Source organism: Canis lupus, chromosome 38 (assembly GCF_003254725.2).
Source record: "Canis lupus dingo isolate Sandy chromosome 38, ASM325472v2, whole genome shotgun sequence".
NCBI classification, from domain to species: domain Eukaryota; kingdom Metazoa; phylum Chordata; class Mammalia; order Carnivora; family Canidae; genus Canis; species Canis lupus.
In genome coordinates this window covers 857,774-870,461 of record NC_064280.1, presented here as the reverse complement: position 1 = coordinate 870,461, position 12,688 = coordinate 857,774, and the positions used below count along the sequence as shown (strand labels likewise).

General features: G+C 51.6%; 1 protein-coding gene across 7 annotated transcripts in view; it reads right to left on the bottom strand.

The window, feature by feature from the left end:
• Positions 1 to 12,688, bottom strand: part of ATP2B4 (ATPase plasma membrane Ca2+ transporting 4) — a 98,598-nt gene that overhangs the window by 33,263 nt on the left and 52,647 nt on the right. For 5 of the 7 annotated variants that reach the window (XM_025421211.3, XM_025421209.3, XM_049106935.1 and 2 more), the window contains 6 exons: positions 7,244 to 7,441; positions 6,351 to 6,608; positions 5,761 to 5,886; positions 5,150 to 5,275; positions 4,012 to 4,047; positions 2,289 to 2,450 (listed from right to left, as the gene is read on the bottom strand). In XM_025421211.3, coding sequence (XP_025276996.1) covers positions 2,289 to 2,450; positions 4,012 to 4,047; positions 5,150 to 5,275; positions 5,761 to 5,886; positions 6,351 to 6,608; positions 7,244 to 7,441 — 906 coding nt within the window. The remainder of the gene's footprint in view (positions 1 to 2,288; positions 2,451 to 4,011; positions 4,048 to 5,149; positions 5,276 to 5,760; positions 5,887 to 6,350; positions 6,609 to 7,243; positions 7,442 to 12,688) is intronic. The other 2 variants (XM_025421210.3, XM_025421208.3) reach the window with 1 other exon arrangement.

Genomic DNA, 12,688 nt, shown 5'->3' with positions numbered 1-12,688 from the left:
AAGCACTTCACATATAATAACTGATTTAATTCTCACAAAAACCCTGTGAGATAAGTTAGTATTATCATCCCCTTTCATGAGTAGATTGAGGCACAGAGAGTTTTTTAAAGAAGATCAAAACACAATTAGGATTTAAAAATTTTTAATCTTATTTCTTTTCATCATGGTAAGTGTATTCTTTTTAAAAAAAATTTATTTATTTAATTATTTATTTGACAGAGAGCCAGAGACAGCCAGAGAGTGGGGGGAAGCAGCAGGCAGAGGGAGTGGGAGAAGCAGGCTCCCCCTGAGCAGGGAGCCTGATGCGGGCTTGATCCCAGGACCCTGGGATCATGACCTGGGCTGAAGGCAGACACCTAACTGACTGAGCCACCCAGGCACCCTAATAAGTGTATTCTTTAATCTCCATCACCTATTTCACCCATCCCTATACCCACCTCCCCCCACAGAGGGATTTTTGGAAAACCAGGGTACCAACTATTCTGGTTTGCCTGAGACTGAGCAGCTTCTTGGGACTCTCAGCGGTAAAATCAAGAGCGCCCCAAGCGAGCTGGGACAAGTTGGTCGTCCTACACACTGATGCAAATGGAAGAAGTTTTTCAAGGTCAGAAAGCAACTGGCTTAGGGGTTCCAACTGCCCTGGGTGCTGCCTGGCCACCCTGAAGGCTGAGGGGATCAATGTCTGGGCAACTGTACCAGATTATCTGGGGCATAATATCTGGGAAGAGCTTTGCTTCAAACCATAGTCTGGTTTGGGTCTTTGCTTTTCCTGAGGGCCTAATGATTCAAAAGAATCAGAGCAAGGCCAGAGGTGATTATATCAGTAAAAGCATATTCTTCTGAATTTTGCTTCATCAGGGTCAGGGCTGAGGTCAGGCAAACAAAGTGCCTAGTGTCCGAAATTTAAAGAAGCACTCCCCCCCGACGGTGGTACAATGCACCCTACTTGCCTCACCCCCAACTGGCCTAGCTTGAAACGTAAACCAAAACAAGAGAGGAGACCAGGGGCCAGCCATCAGGTAGCTTGTACTCCCTAAAGCAGGGATTGGAGGACGACAGGAGGGGGGTGGGTGGGGTCTATTCAATGTTTCACACCTGTGTGCCAGGCTTAGCCACTTGATTCCACACCTGCAGTTCATGTCCCCCGTGTACCCTTGATATGCCAGATTTCATGGTGGTCACCATAAGCGAGGTACTAGAACTGAATGAACATGCTAGACTAATGCTGTCCATCGGAACTCTCTGTGATGCTTCAAACATCCTCAGTTTGCTCTGTCCAATAAGGAAGCTGCTAGCTACGCGTGGTTATGGACCAGCTCAAACAAGGCTGATGTCACTGGGGAGCTGAATGTTTCCTTGTATTTAATCGTAATTCATTTAAGGGGAAACAGCCACACATGGTTAGTGGCTACCGTAATGCCTTTTTACAGATCCTTGTCACCTGGTGTGTGGTTCATGGATCAGCGGCACTGGCGTCGCTTGGAGGCTAGTTAGAAATGCAGCACCTTGGGCCCCTCCCTGGACCTCCTCAATCAGAATCTGTACTTTAACAAGATCCCAGGTGAACTGTCTGCACAGAATGTACCAGACTAGACTGATGGCAGTCAGCGGAGGGGCTGGCCCAGAAGAAAATTAAACAGTGGTACCAGGTGGCCCCTTGGAAGAAATGTCCAGGGAAGGAGCAATCTTCCTTTTGTTTCTTCCTCCAACCCCTGTTCCTAGCACCCCCAAGAGAGGAGAATGTAGAGGCAGGGGCCGGAGAAGCCACTTCCCCTCACCATACACAAGAGTGCCGTTAGCAACCCCTCCTCTGGAAAAAGCCTCTCTAAAGCATGATCTTCCTGTTTCTTCTAGTCCTTATTTTGAATGTACTGTGCTGTGCCAGCTAGGTGCTAGCGCCATGCTAGGGAATTACTGCTGGCAAACGGGAGCCTTCTCTACCCTTATGGAGCTTATGAGCCAATACAGGAAACAGGTGAGCGGTCGTCCAAGTCTTCCTTCTTGCTAAGGTGAATCTCCCCTGGGTGACAGTTCTTTATTACCCTTCTGTTTGGAGGGAAGGGGCCGTGGGGTCTTTAACCCTGGCACACAGGGGCACACTTCTCTCTGAAAAGACCCAGGGAGTGGCCAGAGGGTGGCAGAGAGAGGGGCATGGTCACCTCGGCTGCACCAGCCCCCTGGGAAGGTTCAGCTCTTTTCGCCAGCCCAGCTGGGACAGAAGGCAGGCAGCCAAAGCGGCGAGGACCCAGCAGAGTAGCATGGATAGCAAGAGGCACTGCCCTACTCACCGGCTTTCCCAATCTGAACGGCCAAGCGTGTCAGCTTGCCCTGCAGCACCGACTTCTCCTTTTTGGGCAGCTTGGCCGCCTTTTTCTCCTTTTCCTCATTGTCGATCCCCTCCTGGCTGTTGAGTGGCTGGATTTCCAGGGCCACTCCATCCTGAGTCTTTGCTAGGGTGTGCACACAAATAGGACAGGTGAGTGGGCAAGGGGGTATCACTGAGTAGCAGGCATGTGAGGACCCAAACTCTTCTGTCTCCTTCCTGGAATCCACCTGGGACCCCCAGCATCAGCTCCAACCACTCTCACCCCTGCCAGGCAAGGAGCATGCCTTCCACCCTCTACTAGGGCCTTTACAATGATATTCTGACAACTAGGGATGAAACGGGAGTACTTTTAGGTTATGGATTTCCTCTTCGGTGGCAGCTTCCTGGCACCACCTCAGAGCCCCAAGCCAGGTTTATTCCAGCAAGAGGATTAGTCATGCCACTAAGTGCTATTACCAACAGCCATCCTTCCTGGAATTCAGTGCTTAAAATAGTGAATCTTTGCTGCAGAAAGGGGCTGATGGGGAAGGCTGGTAGATGTTTCCAGAGCATAAGCATCCTAGTCTGCTGTTAAAAAGTTCATCTCTCTCTCCCTATAGACTGTCAGGGAAGAAACAGTCCCCCAAACAGTATTTTTCAGTTCCTCCTTTTATATCAGTTCAACGACTGGGGAAGGAAATGCCCTCTCTCCCCTGTCTGATGAAGGTTGGGGAGGTACAGAGTGGGGAGGTAGAGGGTTGTCTTTTGGGGGAGAGGGAAGAAGCTGGTAGGAGGGGCCGTCTGGAATAAGAGGGATAAAGACAGACATATAAATCCACTTGGTTTTCAAAAGAAGAGTTAAAGAGACCTAAAATTAAAGACTTCTTTCTGTGGAGCCCTGGTTCTCCAATGTGATGACTTTATTCCTAAAGACTCCTATGACATGGGTACAAAGAAAAAAATCTCCAGTAGCTGTCTCAAGAGAGCAGTTCTCCCTGGTTCCCAGCCCCCTTCCAGCCTCACCCCTGCGGAGCTCGGCCCCTCTGGCTTGGGAAGGGCACTTCCTGAGATACTGTCTCTGTTGTCAGACTCACAAACAAGACAGAGACGGGATGTAGACACAGCCACCAAAAAAAGAAACACACACCAGATCGGGAGGAAGAAGACAGACGGTGAAAACAAAGAGGGGTGAGGAGAGGTACAGAGGACGGGCTCTGTCCGAGCACCCCAAGAAGACTAGCAGAGAAGGAATCCAGACCAGAAGAGGACACCGATGAGGAAGGTAGCAAGAGGAGGGTGCAGGGACTGCCCACCCCAACTCCCTCTACCGTCAGGACCCTGACATCTTCTAGGCCTGAAATGGGGGTACCGGTACCGTGGGTGTTTAAATCCGGCCTAGGGCAGTGAAGCAGGGAGTTCAGTGCCCCCTGGGGAAGAGCAGATCAATCCCACGCACTCCCCAAGAGAAATCTTGATGGGAGGGTCTGTGAGACAACAGCAGGGGGTGCTGTTGTGCTGTCTTCGATGGGGATCAGGATCTGGAGACCACCCCTAAAATCTCTGCACCTTCCTCAGGATGAGGCATCTGGGCCCCAGCAGCAGATAACAGATTTATGGAGAGGAAAAGGGAGAAGGCAGATGGCCTGGAAAGGTCTGGTTTGAGTGTAGGCAGGTAGAGATGGTAAATGAGTGGGTGGAAAGGTTACCTTTGTTGCGATTTTCAGGGACTCCTTGTTTTTTACCTGTTTGAACAAGAAAGAAAAAAGTGGGGTGGAGACCCAAGGTGACTATTAAGAGATCAGGTTTCCAATCTGTTGGTCCTGCTCAGAGCCCAGAAGGGCCACAGCAAAGGGGTGGAGGGGCAGGGAAGGCCATGTAAAGGAAGTTCACGTCTCCGCTCATGTCCATGCTTTCTAGGGGCTCTTGGACTCTGCGATGTGGACCAGACCAATTTATGCGGGTGAGTGCACACCCGCACCTGGACTACTCTCTCCCAGGGCCCAGCCGCTGCTGGGAGGCTGCTCCTGGCTTGAGTCACATCACTTGGAGAAATGGGGTAGGGGTTAGAGAGTGAGAGGTTGGAACTGGTTCTACCTGATGGCAAAGGCCCTGAAAGGCATCTTTGTGTCACTTCTCCAGCACCAGGCCAGCTTCCTCTTTACTCATCTGCAGGTAGCCAGAAAAACCTATAGTCTAGTTCCCAAGGGAATGTGTCTGGTTTCCTTTTGATAAACTGCCCTCCACAATACAGCCTGAGATGGTTCTCCAGCCAAGTGAAAGAAATCCTTCTCCAGGGAAAGAAGGAATGTTGAGGGAAAGGTATATGCAGATCTCTCTTTAGGATCTTTTTCTTGTTCACCTTCCTTCCTTGTCTTTCCTTCCTTCAGGGGCAAGTGAGTGGCCAAGACAGGACTAACTGTGGGGCTAGATATTGCCTCTGTGCTCCCACCTTCCTAGCTGTGTCTCTCTTCTACTGACCACCCACGCTTTCAGCAGTTTTCCTCAGCCTCAATGGTTTGCTTTGTCCCCCACGTTTGAGGAAGGAAGGGGCAAGGGTGGGGAGACTGCCCAGAAGGCTGCCAGGGCCAGCTCATTTGGGACAAGTTTTCCATCTCATGCCTTCACAACCCACTGACAGACACAGGAGTCGACCGGATTTAGTTTTCATCACAGCACCCTGGGGAGCCAGGTGTGACATCTTTAGCTCTGCCAGAAGTTTGGGTATCTGCAGTCTTCATGTGGTAGATTCTTCCTACCAGGTCTTCCATCCAGGTCCGTTCCCTTGCTTCCTAGACTCCTCATGGGGATGGCAGGGGACAGAATCCCATCCCAAATACCCTTTACCTTTCTTCTTCTTCTCCTCCTCTTCTCCCTCATTGGCTCCCAAAAGGGTAAAGATGATTCCAGTCTGGGAGTTGATACCCACAGCGGTCACTACCATCCGGCCAGAACCTTCCATGACATGGGTCCCTATATGAGAAAGGAGAAGATGGAAGGAGCGTTGTGTTTTATACATAGCCATGCTTTGGTGTGGAATACAAACTTAGGAAAAAAAAAACCGGTCCCTCTTCCTTCCTTCCCCATGGATAATGATATACCCAGCAAATAGCAGGGAAAGGAAGAGAGCTGGGCCCATTTAAAATAGACAAAGCAAACGGGGGGGGGGGGGGGAGGAGAAAAATGTGTCTAACTGCTTTAGGGTAAGGCTCTGTCCCCCACCTGCACCCCTAACCAGCAGAGCCCTGTCAAGGCCCATACAGCACGTGCTTTGTAGAGCACCTCTTTTAGGTTGCCTGATAACCTTGTATTCAACCCACTCACATGCTACTGCCCCAGATGAACTTAGGGGAAGGAGATGGGGCAGGGCCACAGTGGAGTGCAAGGCCTGCAGCGGGTCTCTGTAGCCTGCTGTCTGGGGGAGGCAGAATGGGAGCCGCAGCAGCCAGAGGCCATACCTGAGAGCAGCATCGGGTCCCTTTCCAAGGACTTCTTGACATGATCTGATTCCCCCGTCAGAGAGCTCTCATCAATCTTGAGATCATTCCCCTGGATCAGGATCCCATCTGCAGGCAGCAGGTCACCTAGTGTGCAAGAGGGGAAGGGGCAACAGGGAAGGAGGGTAGGTGAGTGCCTGGCAGAAGGTAGGAACCATCCAGCTTCGTCTCAGGGCTGCTCCCACAGGCCCTACCTACAGGGCAATGGACCAGGGGGTACCTGGGGAGCCTGAAAGACACCTTCATCTCTGACAACCTGGGACAAGACTCCTGATAAATTCAAACAATGACTGATCCCTAAGCACCTCCCCGTGGCCTCAACATTATGTATCTTTCACCCTCTGACACACAGGGTACAAGTGTGACCTTCTTTGGGGAGAGTTGCTTCTTTCTTTGAATCCTTCTCAACAACTTCTTCAACTAACCTAGAAGCTAACACAATTTGAAGTCTTATCTTTCTGGGTCCTCAGTGACTCCCAGCACCCCCACGCCAAAGGACCTAGCACTCAAATACAGAAGGTGACATAGGTACAAGAAGCATGAGCTCTCACCGTATTTGATTTGGGCAATGTCACCCACCACGATCTCAGCCACAGGCAGCTGGATGATATGACCGTTTCGGATCACGGCGAACTTCTGTTCCTTTTCAATGCGGTTCTGCAGCCCACGGAACTGCTTCTCCTTGCTCCAGTCATTGAAGGCAGTCACCAGCACCACAATGATCACGGAGAACAGGATGGCTGCCCCCTCAATCCAGCCAGCTTCCGCCTCTCCTTCATCTTCTGGGCTACTTACGGGTAGACCACACTCTAGCCCAGGGAAAGGACAGAATGTAAGGGTCACCTGGGGGCTTTGGTGAATACTAAATATGAGAGTAGTGCTTCTAGAGAAGTGAGGGAAAGAGAATACTAGAAAATACAACTCTTGGGCAGAGGAACTCTCCTCTGAGGATACTCGAGGCCAGCAGAGTCGGGCATCATGTCATCACCAATACAAGTATTTATGTTAGCCCGAAAGAAGTTCATGACTAAGTAGCACAGAGCATGTCAGTGCAAATGACTGGCCAGTCACACATACAGAGCATAGGATTCCCAACACAGCCAGGCCCCCTGCTCCACTGGGCTCTAGGTCACTGCCATTTCCCCATAATGCCAGATGATTGGTGGGGGGCACTTTGAGGAGCAGGTTTTGTTGGTTGGGGGAGGGTAGAGGACTTCTGATATTCTACATAAGGATTTGGTGGGAGAAGGGGAAGAAGACCCTGGAGTCAGGATGCGCTGGAAGTATGGCTTCTTAGCTACTTGTTGGTTTTCTTTGGAGAACCCACCCTGGAGAGTGGGGTAAACCTTTCAGCTACAACCTGTCAACCGTGAATACTAGTGCTTTCTGGTGGTGGTGGAAAGGACACAGATCAGAGTCACGCCGGGCTGTTCCAGACACTCACGTTTATTTTCTTCCCCTGGGGGGCGGTAGAAGGACAGGACGAGGGAGATGATGGCTGCGATCTCCAGGATGATGAGTGTGACATCTTGGAGGGCTTCCCACACTAGTTCTAAGAAGGTCTTGGGCTTTTTGGGGGGGATCAAGTTTTGTCCAAACACTTGCTTACGTTTCTCCAGGTCCGCAGGGTTCCCAGATAGACCTGAAAGGGAAATATGAGCGGGATGAGCAGGTAAGAAAAACCAGGGGAAGAAATGAATGATGGGAGAAGGTGGTCAAAGACTCCTTTAAACAAAGACTGCCTGCTTCCTGTTCTGTTCAAGCCCAGGATCCATGTAGGGTGACCGATCCCCCCAGTTTGCCCAGGGCTCAGAGGCTGCAAAATGTTTGGCCTCAAAATGGGCAAACTGGGACAACGTGATCACAAAGTGGCCACTCACTGCTCTTAGTCTCCAGGGTCAGTTACCCTGGATCTAAAAACACATCACCTCCTCCTCGCGAGGACCCTGCAGGCTCCAGCTCTAAGGACATAAACATCCCAGTGGTTCCTAGGGCCGACTGAGCTTTTCTCTCTTATCAACATGTATCTGCTGGTGATGATTTCAAAGCACAGTTAGTGCCATCCACTGGCTTACCCACAAAGGCCGGCGAGAAGAAAGCTCTCTGCTCAAGATCAGGTTCGGAGGCTCAGAGACAGAGCCCAGGCAGGTGTCCTGATTCTAAGTTCCAGGGGCTTCAGGAGATCAACAGTGGGGGCTCTCAGACTCTAACCCTGTGTGGCCACTCAAAGCACGCATTCCCTCCGTTTTGCTCACCTGCCCGCACACAGACACAGAAGCTCACCCCAGAGATGTACTGTGTACTTAGAGAAGTACTACTTAGACTAAGTCAGGGACTAAGAGAAGCACTCTTATTTGTGTGGAGGAGACAGAGGACAAAGAGGTGAAGCCACTAAGTCAGTACGCAGGCCTTGGTGACCAGCCTGCCCCCCGTGAACATAGGTACTGCGTGGGTGGGCGCACACATTCCAGGTGCATCCTTGGAGAGGAGAGAACCAGGCAGACTTAGTCCTGGGGCCTTCCATCTGCGCCCCTCTGCCGCGCTGTACGAGGAGGGAGAGCCTAAAACTTCACCCAACGCCAGTTGGCACTTACACACAGAGGCAAATGAGCCCTGGTTTTGGCACTTGAAGCTGCTGGCTGCGCTGTTCAATAGGTTCCCACCCATAGGTGGGGCGGTACAACCTCTGTCTTGGAAAAAGGTCATCGCAGAGCAGAGTGAGAATCAGGGGATGGGGACACGCCACAGAGCTTCACACAGAGCATGAGGGAAAGGGGATGCCCAGGCAGCAGCCAGGAGGACAGGGAGGTACTGAGGCCAGAGGCTGTCTGCGCACTTGGGGCCACATGGGGAGCCATTCCACTGGCGGGGATAGGGGTACAAGCCTCTCCTCCCCAACTCCACTCCGCAGGATCTGAGAGTGTATCTTACACGGCAAGAGGAAAGATTTCGGTCAGACCTAAGGAAGGCATCTGGACGGAAAAAGACTTTGAAAATGGGAAAATACATACCCGAAAGGGGTACTGCTTGCAGGGTCGAGATGGCCTCCATTTCTCCACCCAAAAAACAAAACCATTAGGGGAGGTACTCCAGACACTCGCCTGTCTGGGAGGGTAGACACAGGGTCCTGCATGGAGGGAAAGTATGTGTGGGGTGACCTGGCACTTGCACCCGTGGAGTTGGGGACTGGAGACCACTTTCACCTGCCAGTGCTTAGAAGAGGGAAACCAGGGAAGATAGTCAGGGGAGTGTTGCCCATGTTCTTATCCAGGGCCTTCTGCCTCCTGGTGCCCAGGTGCACCACCCTGGCCTCTGGCTGAGTGGCACAGCCAAGCTCTGTGGGGGAGTGGGTTTGGCCAAAGCACTAGAAGCAAACTGGGCTGCTTCTCAGAGGCTCTCTGCTTCCACCACTCTGGGTAGTCAGGTTCCCAGTGGGAAGGGCAAGCTAGGGCCTGGGAAAGGAGTGTTTCTGGGCAGGGCATCTTGACCCCCAGGCAGGCAGAGGCAGAGCAGCCAGGGGATCCTGGCTGGTTCTTTCTCCCCGAGGACCTGAGGGAGCGAGGCTGTGCCAGTTTGGGACCGCTGTACTGGACAGCCAGGTTGGCTGCAGGGAAATAGGAGCTCCCATCATTTGTTCATCTCCCTGGGACATTTCTCAAGGAAGCAGTGAGGAGATGCCATCCCCCCCCCCCCCCCAATAAGGTGAGTAAGTGACTACGAGGGCAAAGCAGATAACAGCTATTAGAGATCATCTGTAAGGGATCTCCTGAGAGCCCAACGGAGGCCAAAACAAGAGCAGCAACAGTGAAGGTCAGGCTAAGAGCCCCCATCTGAGGTCATCCTGCCCTCTCTGGTCTCAGATTAATACCCTGTGATCTCTCTCTCTCTCCCGCTCTATCCATTCAGCCCTCACATCCTGGCAGCTTTATCTTCAAAGTATACCCAAGGTCCACTTGCTTCTCACTTTCCACTGCCACCATCCTGGGCTGAGCTGGCACTATCTCTTGCCTGGGTAAGGACAACTGTCCTCTAACTGGTGACCTTGCTCCTACCCTTGCTATCCTGTGCCCAGTCTCCTCCCAACACAGTCACTGGAATGATCTTTTTCAAACTCAGTTAACCCCTGCCAGTCATCAGCTCGGGATCCTCTGGTGGCTTTTACTTGCAGTGAAACCAGGCACCAAGGGACACTGGGGTGGCTCAGCGGTTTAGTGTCTGCCTTTGGCTCAGGGTGTGATCCTGGGGTCCTGGGATCGAGTCCTGCATTGAGCTCCCTGCGTGGAGCCTGCTTCTCCCTCTGCCTGTGTCTCTGCCTCTCTCTCTGTGTCTCTCATGAATAAATAAATAAAATCTTAAAAATAAAAAAACAAAACAAAAAAAAACTGGGCACCAAAGCCTTCGTGATGACCCGTAAAGCCCCTTGAGAGCCCCCCGCCTCCTGTCCTGTAACTCCTACTGTGTGCTCTTGTTCCCTGTGCCCAGTGAGCCTTCCTGCCGTTTCCTTGAATGCATGAGACAAGCTTCTATTCCAGGGCCCCGCACGGGCTCTTTGCTTGCTCAGCTTGTTTCACTAGCTAGGGCTTATTCTCTTATCGTCTTGGGGTCTCTGAACACATGTCACCTTCTCACTGAGGCCGACCCTGGCCATCCTATTTAATATCATGGCTTCTCTGCTCCAGGATTCTCAATCCCCTTATCCTGTGTAACTAGTCCTCTCCAGACGTCTTCTCCCTAATACATTGTATGACGCATTCACTTATTGTGTCTGTCTATCCTTCTCCACAAGGGCAGGATTTTTGTCTCTGTTCTTTAGGTGTACAGCAGTGCCTGGCACATAGTACGCATACAAATCTGTTGAATGAACTGAATGAATGAGTAATAAATCAGGTTGCTAACATTTAAGTGATAACTATGTGCCAGATGCTTTAGCAGGCACATTCGTGTCTTCTCATTCAGACACTGTAAAACCCTATGTGGCAGCTACTGTTAACCCCATTTTACATACAAGCAGACTAAGGCCCTGAGAGGTTATGTAACCACTTGGTTAGTATGCAGCAGAGTCTACACCACTCCCCAGGAAGCAGCTGGATGCCAACCTACACGTGGAGAGGGCTGGGGTGTGGAAGCAGCTACACTCCGCTGAGGCTTCATTCCAGGGGACTAACTGGTCCCTGTTTGCCTGGGGTTTGCCTGGGGTTTGCCTGGGACTTCCTGGGTTTGGGCACTGAAGCTCCTGCCTCCTGGAAACCATAACCCCCCATGTGCCAGGCAAACAGGATGGCTGATCACCCTGCTCCTTCGTAACAGAGCGACCCATATGCTGCTTTCTTCTGCGCCTCTGAGCAAGTTAGCCCTGTTCCCACTGTTCACAACTGGGCTGAAGTGAATTAGTCCTGTCTTTTTTCCAGTGCTTAGAGATGGTGACGCCAGGTCCATCAGAGTCCAGCCTATGGATCTTATACTCGAGGAAAGGTCCATGATGGCCTTTTTTTGGACCCGAGCAAACCAAGCAAGACCCGTTAAGGAAAACAAAGAAGCTCAGGCCTTGCTCTTGCCTAGACGCGAACCTGCTCTCAGAGTCACACACTTACTGTGTTTTTGCCACTTTTTCTTATCTGTCTGTTCCACCTTAAGTGACCCTAAGCTCTCATGGTGGCTACCTTAGGACTGGCAGGTGGCTGTCCCAGTTCCCAGCAGGGTACCTGGGGGCAGGGAGGGCCTGCAGTGGCTGTCAGCATAGTAGCCTTGGGAATCCTCCTCTGACATGTGGCCGGACACAGGAAAGCCATGCCAGACTGGGAGCTCAGCCAATCCCCAATTTTGGGCTTTTCATTCCATTCTTCCTGCCCTCAGAGGCTCCCAGACCCTGCTCTCTGTAGCAGTAATTTCACATAAATACTTGTCTAGCCAAAGAGAGAGTATTAGTCCCTGATCTCTGCACTTGCTTCTCAAATACACAACTTCCTGGAGAGGGAAAGGAATACTTGGCAGGGAGAGAATGCTGGAAACACAGGAAAAGGATTTCCCTTAGAAATACATTTTTTTAAAAAATGAGAGGAATCTTTGTCCCCAAGAACATGAGAGAAAAAGCCCCACCCAAATCAGGATTACTTTTGGCCCTAAGAACCAGACCGAACACATGAGCTGGGAGAGGCGGCGAGAACGTCAGGCTGTGAAGTCATCGCCCCCACCCCATGCTGGGGAGTTACACAGCCCCTGCCCAGGCTGGCAGGAGATGGAAAAGCAGCAGTGGAAAATCTGTGTCTGCTGGGAGCCTATACAGGGAACCAGGGCTTGGGAGGAGAGGCTGCAGCACAGCCCTCAGTGGCCTGGCTCCAGCAGGGAAGGGCCAGGGCCAGCCTCCCTAGGACGCCAAGGACTGTCAGCAGAGGACCCCTTATGAGAACCAGCTCAGCCCCAGAAAGGGTGGGGCTAGGTTAGACATCACGAGGGACTTCCCAGCTGTCTGAGTTATGGTGCTTTGCCAAAGAGACAGCAGAATCTTCTCCCATACAGAGAGCACAAGGGAGAGGTTTCTCTGGGTTATTTCGAAGGCAGTCCTCCTTGGTATATGAGAACAGACATCAGAACATGTTTCAGATCCAAAAAAAGAATACTTGTCAGGTCCTACCGTAAAAGCCTTGGGTTGGGGGCTAAGGGGGAGAGGAGCTTAAAAACAATGCAGGGACCACAGGCTTTAACCAAATGCCACCTCTTGAGGAGGCAGAGCACCTTCCCTATGTCCCCCTCTCCAGCTTAACACCACTAACAGCTGGGAGATGTGCTCTCCCTCTGCTGGACTTCCAGCCCCTGGAGATAAAGCCATCTCCCCAGAGTCACGGCAAGAGGATGCCTGACTGAGGGAAGAATGGTCTTTTCGTCATTCTCG